This window comes from Argiope bruennichi, chromosome 7, assembly GCF_947563725.1.
Source record: "Argiope bruennichi chromosome 7, qqArgBrue1.1, whole genome shotgun sequence".
Lineage (NCBI taxonomy): Eukaryota > Metazoa > Arthropoda > Arachnida > Araneae > Araneidae > Argiope > Argiope bruennichi.
This window is the reverse complement of record NC_079157.1, coordinates 80,759,426-80,772,118: the sequence shown is the minus strand read 5'-3', so window position 1 is coordinate 80,772,118 and position 12,693 is coordinate 80,759,426. Positions and strand designations below refer to the sequence as shown.

At 24.8% G+C, this 12,693-nt stretch overlaps 1 protein-coding gene across 3 annotated transcripts in view; it reads right to left on the bottom strand.

Moving 5' to 3' along the window:
- LOC129975766 (transient receptor potential cation channel subfamily M member 7-like) overlaps positions 1-12,693 on the bottom strand; it is a 56,737-nt gene that overhangs the window by 26,713 nt on the left and 17,331 nt on the right. For all 3 annotated transcript variants that reach the window (XM_056088970.1, XM_056088972.1, XM_056088971.1), the window contains 5 exons: positions 10,222-10,568; positions 9,819-10,071; positions 4,943-5,030; positions 3,261-3,315; positions 2,873-2,987 (listed from right to left, as the gene is read on the bottom strand). In XM_056088970.1, the coding sequence (XP_055944945.1) occupies positions 2,873-2,987; positions 3,261-3,315; positions 4,943-5,030; positions 9,819-10,071; positions 10,222-10,568 (858 nt within the window). The remainder of the gene's footprint in view (positions 1-2,872; positions 2,988-3,260; positions 3,316-4,942; positions 5,031-9,818; positions 10,072-10,221; positions 10,569-12,693) is intronic.

The window sequence follows — 12,693 nt, the reverse complement described above, 5'->3', positions numbered from 1 at the left end:
TTCATAACTTCAATCTTCCATCCCCATTCTAAAATACAAATTTTGTTGTCAAGCCAATTCTGGATTTGCAAAGAAAAAAAGCTCTTATGTGTAGATTATAAGCTTTTGAAGTCAGCTGTAATTTTGCCAGATCTAAGTTAGTGTACAATGCTTTATCAAAGTTGTAAATCTGTAATATTGGACCTCAAGCAACAGTAACTAATTTTTTAACTCATATAAATGCAGTATAAATATCTCTCCAGGCAACCAAACATTCTTTGTTTTTATTTGGTTCTTTAAGGAGATCTGGCCCGATTGCGAGTCTCTAGTCATTTACACATTTTCATTGCTTTTATTTTTCCTATACCATAAAAACAAAAGATTGTATCATAGCTGAAAATAGAAATATCATGAGAAAATAGAAAAATTGCCATAAACTTTTGTACTTCCTAATCAATATTTCAATCTTGTATATGACTGTTGAAAAAAATAACATCACATTTCTCTTTTCTTCTCAATAGAGATTTTTTCATTGGATTTCATTCCTGCAATACATTAGAAAAGAATTAATTCCGTTTATAGCAATCATAATAATGTCTACATCCTTATTTTCATCTGCTGTTTATCACCCACAATTTATGATTTCAGAATTCTGATTCCAAAGCTAGCTCAGTTTCTTTTATTGGTCTTTATTTATTTTGTTCAAAAAAACTGGTATACTTGCTGTAATACAAATGATGTTTGCAGGATTAATAATTTGTAGATCTTCTGTTCTACTCCTCCTTCTTGATAGTAGACTCTTCCTGATATTCAGCAAAAAGGATTGCATTTTCCTCATACTTATTGAGAATATATCCACAATTATTTTCTAGAATATCATTATATACTGTTTTTTGATCAAAACATATGGTGGGATTCACCCAGACATATAATTCATGTCAAACTTCATCAGAGAAGATCCCATACTCTTTCAAAAAAATAACCATCAAACATGAATGGTGAATGCACTTATAATTCATATTCCAGATACAATCTGAATTTGCCAGAGATGTTTCAAATATACAAAATATAGTTGAAGAGTTGCTGCAAATCAAGGATAATTTTTTAAAAAATCTAACTTTATCTTTGCTATGCTAGAATTTTTATTGTCTTTCCTATCAAGTTCAATGTTTTCGCTTTGATTTCATCCTATTTTTAAGCAAAGGTTCATAATCTTAGTCAAAATTTATTGAAATGTTCATAAACAAAACAGAATTGCAAATACACCAGTTATCTTGAGAGTTTGGTAAACTGATTGTACTGATATAATCACATGGGAATGCAAGTACATAACCAAGATTCTCACTCACATTCAACATGTTGCTCATAATATTGCATATTATATTATATAAAAATATTTTAGCAGTTGTGTGGCTAAATAGAAGAAACTTTCGAAATTTTAAAACTTTGATTTATTTCACTACTGGATGCATTTCATATACAAGAAGCGATGTTAAACTAACATCCATTTACATAGCGATGCAAGTGCAAAGGTGACCAAAATTTTTCCCTTCATTGGTTTTACAATTAGATTTTGATAGGGATTTCTTTGTCATGTGTAGTCTTATGAAAGGGTAATTTAGGTATTTTTTAAAGAATGTTGTAAGCAATAAGGATTTTTATCCCTTCAATCAAAGGATGAGAAAATGCTGAAATAAGCAATTTTATAGAACGCGTGTAGAATTAAATTTTTAAAAAAGTGGAATTTGATTAAGAAATAAGAGAACACTTTAGAATGAAGTTAATATGGGCTAAATAAAGATATGAAATTGTTGTATATATATATTAATATATATAAAAATGTATATTATATAACAATTTCCAAAGTTTTGTCTTAATTTAGTCCATATTAACTTCATTCTAAAATCTTCTTTTATTCCCTGATCCAATTCTACCTTTTTATTTAATTTATGCAATACGAGCTCTAAAATTGCTGAAATCGACAAGTTCTCACACTCCAAGGGAAGGGATAAAAATCTGTCATTCTAAAAAATTCTTTTAAAATATACCTATTTTTCCCCTTACCTAAATTGACACATGTAAAGAAATCCCTATCAGAATCTCATGATATATAAGCATCGGGAAAATATTTCTGTCACTCTTTTGCTCTTGTGCTGTGCTGTAGCACCTTGTCATTTTTAGCTTGTACATAAATTATGCCTCCCGCGATGGAATAAAGCAAAGTTTTAAAATTATAAAAGTGCTTTCTTTCTTGGGCCATGAAACTTGAAAAAATATATGCTTACATATATATGTACATAACAATTTCTAAATATATTGAATTCGTTCATGGAAACTTATATAACCTTCCATGTGTTATAAATATTTATCCTTGATTAAATTATAGCATTTTAGTAGACTGAAGAAAGTATAGAGTATACTTTAACTGAAATTATTTTTTCATAATTTAACATGCAAAAAATACAGCAGAAAAATCAAAAGTTTAAAATAAAAAAAAATCTAAAAGCTATTTCTTCTACATGTTTCAAATTTATAATAATAAAACTGTTAGTTTTAAAGACAAAATAGAATATGAAAAATTACTATTTTTGTAAATGTCTTAATAATAAGCAAAATGAATTTTAAAAAAAGAACTTGATATGATCCATTATTACAGAAATAATTGCTGTTCCATAAATAGGTGGACTTTTAAGGAATTGGGTTGAACTTTTATGGGTGAATTTGAGAAATTTTCATAAAAATACTCCTAGGGCCTGATCTATAAAAAAGAAAATTATTTCCAAAATTTGATATTTAGGACTCATGGTCTGAACTATAAAGCTGTTCTACAAAATCTGGAAATACAAACAAGAAATTTGATTAAGAATAAAATAATCAAGTTCAATAAACTTACATGAGAAACCCAAAATTTTGTAATAGGAGCACTCCACATCCAGTAAATCATTTGCCACATAGGAGGATAATGGTACTTTAATAAATGAAAACGTCCAATTTCTTCATGACTAACACTTCAAATAATAAAAAATGTGAAGAAAACATTGGAACAACAGTTTAAAAGCATTATACAGAAAAATTGACATATATTGCATTGAGTGTCATTATTTTCACAAACAATTAACCAGCCAATTCAGAGTGAAGAAAATATAGAGTTTATACATTTTAGAAGTTTTATAAAATTAATAAAAGCCATCAATAATATCCTTAATTATCATACAGGTAAAAATTAGATGGACATCAAGAAAACTGAATTTCAATAGATTCAAGCATTAATTAATTCTTACTTTTTATTTCTTGGGGCATTTGAAGTAGTATAATATGGGTCACTTGCTTCATACTCTGAAAAAAAATTATTAATTTTCAATATTAATTAAAAAATAAAGTTTTAAATAGTATTTATAGTTAATTAGATTTACATCCTATTTAAAGAAGCTACACAAGAGGTACTTTAGAATGGACCTCATAATTTTGAATCATGAATAGATGCTGAAGGTGACACCAGAGATGGTACTTCCTTCCCTAACTTCCACATCACATCAACACGAAGGCTTTCGACTCCAATGGATTTATCATGCACTAAACTTATATACACAGCAATCTTTCAATAGAATCAGCACAGCTCAAGATAAGAATAGATAAATTGAACTATTCAAAGTAATTTATTCATTCTGATAAATTTATATTAAGATTTTATTTTATAAATAAGTTTTGTTAAATCTACAAAAATTGCAATGCTGCTAAATGTACAGTTACCCAATTACAAATAGGACATTAAAATTTCAAGAAAATGTCTATAAATTTAAAATTAAAAATGCAATTTAACTACATCTCTATTTTTAAAAAAAGCCTGCATTAAATTTTAATATTAAAAAATAATTCCTTATGCCATGCTTAAAAAAATACCTTTTATTTCAAAATTACTTAAATGATTATTTAAGTAATGATTAAATGATAGAAATTTAACTCTACAAATGACATTTCTTAAAGTAACTCCTTAACTGTAAATACACTATATTAAAATTTAGTAAAAAAGTTGCATTGGAATATAAATCCATTTAATAAAAAATTAACATATGTATCTTAAATAAAGTTATATTTATTTACAATAAAGAAATCAATACTTGTCAGAATTATACTAACAAAAATATCAAAATATGATCCAAAACAATAAGAAAAAATTAGTATAGCTAAATTATAGTCTTTACTTGAACTGGTTAAATCTCCAGTAATGTAAATCACTTTTTTAGAAGAAAAAAAAAAGGAACTAATGTGCAAATACAATTTAATTCAAGCCTCTCTGTTAAATCTAGATTCAGATGGCACCTTTAAAAAGGATAACTTTTTTTTTTTTTTTTTTGCAAAACTTATTTTAGTATTGAATTTATTCATTGGATAGCAGTTATATTAATTTCTATAAAACAGACTATGAAATTACTTTAAACCATCTGCTTAGAAGCAATTGGCAGATTTACAGGTTTCAGGATTGCAAGAAAATTCTTTTATGGTTTACAATTCTATATAATTAAAAAGTACAGACATATTAAAAATGCTAATTTATGAATTTACCAGAAATGAAAATAATATATTATATATTATATATAATTTATCAGAACAGTACATTCATAAAAATAAAGCAAGTATTTGGCATTAAAATGAAAAAGAAATTCTTATAAATTCCAAGTAGAAACATCAAATGAACAAAATGAAATGATAGTCAATGATAAGAAAGCACATACACAACCCCAAGTATTTCAGCTTACAAATATTAAAGATCTAATTTTTAAAACACCATTATTTAAAGCAACAACTATGTGTAACTTATTCATACCGTAGGTTGAAAATTCTTAATTTTTTGCAACATAAGATGATAAAATGCTAAGTATATAAGAGTTGGCTTACAGTATTTAAAACTATTCTTTTTATTTAACTACGACTAAACAAAATTAGCATAATCAAAAAGACATACCATTACTTCCAACGAATTCCTCATCAGATGTTTCTTTAAATCTGACCCATAAATACATAGGATACACAAAGAAAGCACAAAGAATAACCTATAAAAAAGTAATTCAGATTCATCAATAAATGAAAGCAATTTATCTTATCTTTGATTGTGTAAAATTTAAGACGAAAGGAAGGAATTTAAACCTTTCATTTAATAATTCATAATTTTGAAATAATTGTTTGTAAGTTAAACTCATTGCAAAAATATACATATATATATTGACATTATAATAAAATTGAATATGTAAGTAGCAGAAATCATCTATCAGAATTGGATAATCATTTCAAAGATTTTTTTAGTACACACTTATTATCATATAAGAAAGAAAATAAATTGATAAGTGAGATTTTTGAAGCAAAAAAAAAAATGTATTACAAGCAATTCTCACTCAACATATAAATTTGTAGTTCTCATTCTGCTTGCTCAATGATAAACTTAAAACTCTGAAACTAATTCTAAATTAATTCTTCTGAAAATTCTTACTTAATTCTTTCAAGCATGGCGACTTAATTCCTGAACCACTTATTAAAAACATTAAATGCATGGTGGTTCAGTATTAAAATCACTTAACAGAGAAAATATATTTATAAAGCTTTAAAATATACATGCATCTTCTTCAAAGCTTCAGTACATAAAAATTAACCATCATTCATTAAATACTTTGATATAAATAATTCATTCAGGTTGGTTCAAGAAATAAACTAAGTAAATTGAATAAACTAAAATTATTGAAAGAGTTAATATATTCTTAAATCTTTATTTGCTGAAACCGAGCTAGTTATGTTTTATACATAAAAACTAAAATTAAATTTTAATACAAATAAAACCCAATGTGGCTATTTATATATGTATATTCTTTATCTCCTATCTTTTTAATAGCTGATCCAAATTTAATCAAATTTTGCATACTTATTATCTAATACAATGGAAAAAAATATTGCCCCCTTTTCACAGAATAAAAATTAATTATTCAATTCATTAGATATAAATCACAATTTTGTCATTAGTAATCAGTAATTGATCTCCCCAAAAATATTTGTATGCCATTTTAAAATTCAAAATTTTAGCTTTTGGATTTTATCAATCGCATTTCTGTGTCATTTTTTATACAATTTTTTTTATTCTTTAATTTTTCGCAGTTTAATAAATAAATCAATACATGTAGACAATTCAAAATAAGGAAATTCATACACACTCCTCTACTAGGGAATGGTTCGATCTCGAATTAATTTATTATATAAATATCAGAATTTTCTGATATTTATATTTATATAATAACATTGAAACATTTTAAACAGTGTTTTTCAATTGGTTTTAAAAGCAATTTAATTTATTTATAAAATTAAAGCTGAAGACGACAAAAATTTTGAGTGATATAATTATTTTATACTAGTCACCTTAGGCAACAAACTGGCCTATGAAAATCTATACTTATAATAAAGCTAAATGTGTGTGTGTGTGTGCGTAAGCCTGTGTGTGTTGACACTCTACAAGCCAGACCTTTTGACCTACAGCTACCAAATTTGACATATATATACCTTTGGAAGTAGAAAATGTGCAACTCTTAAAGATTTTTTAAATTTTTAATTAGAATTTTAATTAATGAAAAATTGAGTGAAATTCTGTCGCTTTTCTTCTATAACTTGCCAAAAATTATTTTTACATCAATTTAAAGTTTAAAAATATAATCTTTTCAATGATACTAATGCTTTAAACTATAAATTAAATTTTTATTTTTAATGAATTTCTAAAAAATAATTTAATTATATTTTTTTTGTACCAAATAAAAATAAAATTTAATCTGCATGAGCACATTAGACATGCATGAGAAAAAATTAGCTTTTATCAGCATATTGCTATCATATAGATAAAAGCTAAATTAAAAAAATAAGTTGACTGTTACGGGAAATTAAATCAAGAAATGTGTAATATTCATCAGGTATCTATATGAAACAAAATAAATATAAAATATGACATTTTCTAAAAAATAAATACAAAAATAGGTTTCTATGATATTTTACATCTACATTATTAATTCAATAAATCAGTTTTAACTAAAACAAACATGGTTTAATATATATCCTTTTAATTCAGAGCCCAACAGGTAATTTGTAAGCCTTTAATAATCGAAATACATATATTAAAATGGTCTAAATGAGTTAAATAATTATATTTTATATAATTTGAGTCAATAAATGCTCTAATAAATTATGAATCTTCAGCTTTTATCTAGATCCTCTCTTCTGTGAATCACATTTATCAAAATATTCTTGAAACACTAATATTTTAAATGAAAAGAGTTACATTCCAATCAGCTGAATCAGTCACTAAAACCGACTGATTTTTGAATATTTGAATATCACTATTCAATAAAAACGCCCAATTTTAGATCACTTACTTCATCAACCATCTTAAAGATGATACCACAATTTTCGTCCAAGTTTTCTCAATACTTATTGACCCAAGATTATGAAAATGTTGATTGTCCTAAATTATTCTTTTCAAAACTTCATAAATCGATCACATTTGATAGCAGAAAATAGAAACGTTCACTTATTTATTTAAAAGTTGAAGTGTCAAGAATATTTCGTAGAATATGATTCCTTGGCACCAAAGGAGTGTACAAAATTTAAACTTCCTAGTTTTTTTAAAGTATATTTATAGACTGAAACAAAATAAAATATTTTTATTCATGTCATTTAAAGCCTTTTGAAAGAAAAACTAAAAACAGAATTTTATAATGAATCTGAGAACATTTTGTTGAATAATTCTTGAGATATTACATAAATTATGAAAATTATTCTGTAATACACATAAAGACTTAAATACTGAACAACTCTGCTTTCAGTACTCATATTGAAAAAAAAAAATGTTTGGTTTCAGTACAAAATGTTTTTTATATTAATTGCAGTTTAATTATTTCCACTTTAATTTAAAGTTGAAATTTTATGGGAGCTGACAGAAAATTAGAGGGATATATAGTACATTTCGTCTTAAGGTCTTTACAATAGTATGAGTGAATTATATGACTCTCAAAATTTAACACTTAAAAATATTTTAAGATAGAAGCTATTTAAAAAAAGTTACATAAAATATTTAATTGAAAATTTTAACAAGTATTAAGATTGGTGAACTGGCTGGTCGCCAAAGGCAAATAGTATTAAATATATTAAATGTTAGTTAAATATATTTAATACTATCTAATCTTTTAGACATTAAAACCACATTATTTTAATTGTTTGTGTTCATTATCTACATGAACTTTTCTGATATATACCAGTCCCATGACATCATTGCACTCTTAAAAATGTAAATAATGGTTTATCTATCTTCTAACTTTAACAATATTATAACATTTTTTTATTTGTCTCGTAAATTACACAGATATTAAACAAAATCTTTCTTTAGATTTCAACAATGGGGGGGGGGGGGGGGATTACATGATTAAATATGATAGAACACTGAAATAGATTTGAATTTACAACAACAGTGTATTCTTGCTCTATCCTGAGATTCAGCAATCTATTGTAGGAAATTAGAAAAAAAAATTATAAATAAATAAATAAAAATAATTGCAAAAATTCAGGAAAATTTGAATGAATATAAAATTAGCAACTTTGAAAATATATTTTTTGAATTTTAAGAGGATGCAAAAATCATTTCTGTGCTGTAATATTTACAGAAATTTTGCAAGTAAACATCAAAGTTTGGCTTAATTTTTAACTAAATAAAATTTGAAATAAAAATAACTCCAAAGTGCATATTCTCATCTTCCAAAGTATATATGTGCCAAGTTTGCTTAGCTCTAGTTCAAACAATCTGGCCTGTAGAACACCAACATAAACACACAGACACACGCATTCATCCTTATTATCAGTAGAGATAAAATATGCTTTGCATTAAAAATAATTCTTTAAAAAGAGCTTTGTTATAGACACATTGGGTTCTTACTTTTTCATAGATGAGAGTTATTAAAATTTTGCTAACAAATAAATAAGTATGAGCAAGATTTTAATGAATTTTGTGACAAATGATTAAATCATAAGTTTTTCAACAATAAAAAAGACATGAAAAATTCATCCTGAAAAAAACTGGGTATTTCATTAAATTTGTTATAAAAATTGTAAGCAATCGATAAATATCTAATACATTATATAAATTCTTTGTTGATTAATCTGGAAACTAAAAGTAACTAAAAGTGTCATCTAATTAGTATAAAAATAATTAGACTTTTGTTTTTAAATCAGTTATATTACTCAATTGATTCAGATGCAAATTTAGATATATAGCAAATCTAAATAAGCATAACATTTTAAACCGTGGTTTGCTGAAAATTTCCTTTTTACAGCTGACTGACAAAAAAAATAATTTTAATAAACTTTTTTTCTTTATTTCTGTATATAAATATGCTTCAAAAAGTACTAATATTAAAAATATTTTTATGGCTTGCAATTTTTAATTCAATGGCATAAAACAATTAGTTATTTGGTACTTTTCCATAAATGGAAGACCAGACAAAAGTCTGCCAAATCTCAACAATCCATCAAATATTTGCAATAGATTCGATTCTTTATAATACAATTTGTTTTTGTTATGACATAAATAAGTATTAATATTTCACCTTAGCAATAATCAAGGTAACAAAGTATAGTCGTCATATAAAACATATTTATAGAAGAGTATCTGAAATTTAGTATGGTAATCAGAATATTCAAATATTAACAGCAGAGTATAATTAAATTCATTAAAACTTTAGTAATGTTTAATGAAATTATATCAAATTTAGAACTTAAAAAATTCATGAGGATAATACAAACTAATGAAAAAGCGAACTCACTTTAAAGTATGTAGGTATAGTCATGAAACCCCAAGAAAGATCCCTCATTTTAATATTTCCCATAAATGTATTTGTCAACCATTTCTGACAACAGGGATGAGCAACTAAATCCTTATTCTGAGCTAAAGCAGCCATATCAATTAATGAGTGACCTCCCCAATCTTTATTCTTTACACTGAGAGCATCATATGCTTTAGATGGCATATCATTGTAACATAGATCAAATACACCAACAGCCATGTCTGCAAATTGCCTATAAACAAAATATAAATCAAGATACAGATTCATCTACATTTAAATTATGGAAACAATAATAATTTTAAAACATATACACATATTTTATTTATTTTAAATGGTAAAATATATTGTTACAAACATATATACAAAATTAAGTATTATTTACTTGCGAAGTTTTTCAATTTTTTCTTTTAATGTTGTATCAGTAATATACTGTTGTATTTTATCCAAAATCAAAGTACTGGCTAAAGCGAGCATTACAGGTTGATCTACATGGCGCCATAAATAAACTGCTAATTTTCCTCGATTTGATATTAAAGCCCATATTAGTAGCACGGTTATTGCCTTACGTCTTGCTACATCAGATGCTAATTCTTTAGGGCAATCCAGATTAAAAATTCCAGCAGAGCATTCATTCAGTTCCTTAGAACTTATATAAATAGGCATTCCCATTAAATTTTCAATAATCCAATTCAGATCTGAGTCAATAAAGTAATCATCAAGCATCATAATCTGTAAAAACGTTTTATATAAGAACCATATCAAAAACAAATTAACAGAAAATTTGTTATATAATATTGTTAAAAAGTAATGGTGAAATACTTATATAAAACAAACTAAAAATTCTAACATAAAAAAAAATCAAGGAAGCTTTGCAAAAAATCCGTTAAATTATTTAAAAAATAACGTTTTTGTTTAATAAATTTAAGCTATACTTCTTTTTCATTTTTTTAAAATTTATCATATAAGAATATAAACAGATAGATATGATATTATTTACAAAGAAAGAGAAAAAAATGAAAATAAAAAAAACCATAAAAAATATCTTACGAAAATGTTTTAAAAATAAATAAATATCATGTTTTTAAAAAATTAAATCCAATTATTTTAAGTAAACATTTCAAAGAATAAGTGCATGTAAATATTATGAATACTTGATTTTTTTCCAAATCTTATATAAAATTATAAAAATGTAGTTGAATTCTGCAAGTTATTTTCTGTTAATAATTCACTTTTTAAAAAGGCGCAGTTTATAAATCTAAAATATATAGAGACAACCAATAATGGGCTATATTTATCCCTAAAACTGAACAAAGGTAAGAATTATATTTCCAGAATATATGATTGATGAAAAAGCAATCATGAACTTAACTATTTAATATAATTTTAATAGAAAAACTTTAACAAAATACTACATTTACAATATTAAATATGTGTTAGTTAAAAAAAAAATTCAAGAGTAAATACATATTATAATGATACTACTATAATATATACTTTTAAAAAAGTTTTTCTTTTAGAATTATTTACATTTTGAAAGTTTTTAACATTTCTTTTGTGGTATTAAAATTCAAGAAATCATGCTTTTTCTAAAGCAAGGCCAGTACTGTGCCATTTTATAGAAAAATAGTCCTACACATAATAAAATACAGACTAAACATATCCTGTGCATATTAGCTTCTCTACCAGCAGATAAAATGTTAATTTGCATTATATTTTTACACTGTAAAATATTGTTTTTACATTTTTGTTCCATTTGATTTGTTATTTAAAGAATGGATAAAAAGTTCTTAAAATAATTATTATTCTTTCAACTTTTCTCAGTGTATAAATCGTGCATTTTATAATCCAGAACACTTGCAAATATAGAAGAAAGAAAAAATAAAATTAAAACAGCTGTTACTTTAAATATATCAAGCGATAAACAAAGTTTGTTTGTTTTTTAAAGAGTAAAATCATATTAGATTTGCCAGACATAACCTTTAAAACTGATTCACCAAAATTTAAATTTCAATTCTTAAATAATAGTCATATAGCAAGCAATAAAGAAAAAAATATTTTTTGCACTAACAAAAAGTGTTTTTTTTTTTTTTTTTCGTTTTTTTTTCTTGCTTTGTCAATGGGGTGTACTTCACTGACAATTGAGATTATGCTGATATTTGTAAGCAGATATTTACCTCAACTTTTTGTGTTGTTTAAATTTTTAAGAGCAGTTAATACAATGTGTGTTCAATGAAAATTTTATATTTTAAAAGTTTTGTAAAAGCATATTTGAACTTCCAAACTATAGATCTCGGGCATAAAAACATAATTTATAAATTCAAGGATGGTGCATAAAACATCTTTCATACTATAAAATTCATTAATACAGGAAATTTGATTCTTATTAATACTTTGCAAAGAACTGCAGAGTCAGCATGAACATATGTAAATATATATTATCTCAAGTAAATTAAATAAAATTAGAAAGAAAACCAATAGTGAAAACTAAACAATAAACAGAAACCCTACATATCAAATATCAACAACAAAATAGAGGAAAAAATTGCAATACAGTCATTGAACTTCATAATCTCGCATACAAGAAGAAACTACAAGTATAAAAAGAACATTTCGATATTCTTATAGAATATATATTGAATTTGATAGTACCTGCAAATTACATTTCTTCATAGGAAAACATTAACATTAATATTTTCACATTAAATAATATTAAAATAATATCTGCACATTAAAAAATCTTCCTTATTATAAAGTGAATGCTTATGTCATTCATAAATTAATTTGGTAATAATTTTTTGATAGCAACACTATATTTGAGACAAAAGGAGAATTTAAAAGATAAAAAAATCATAAT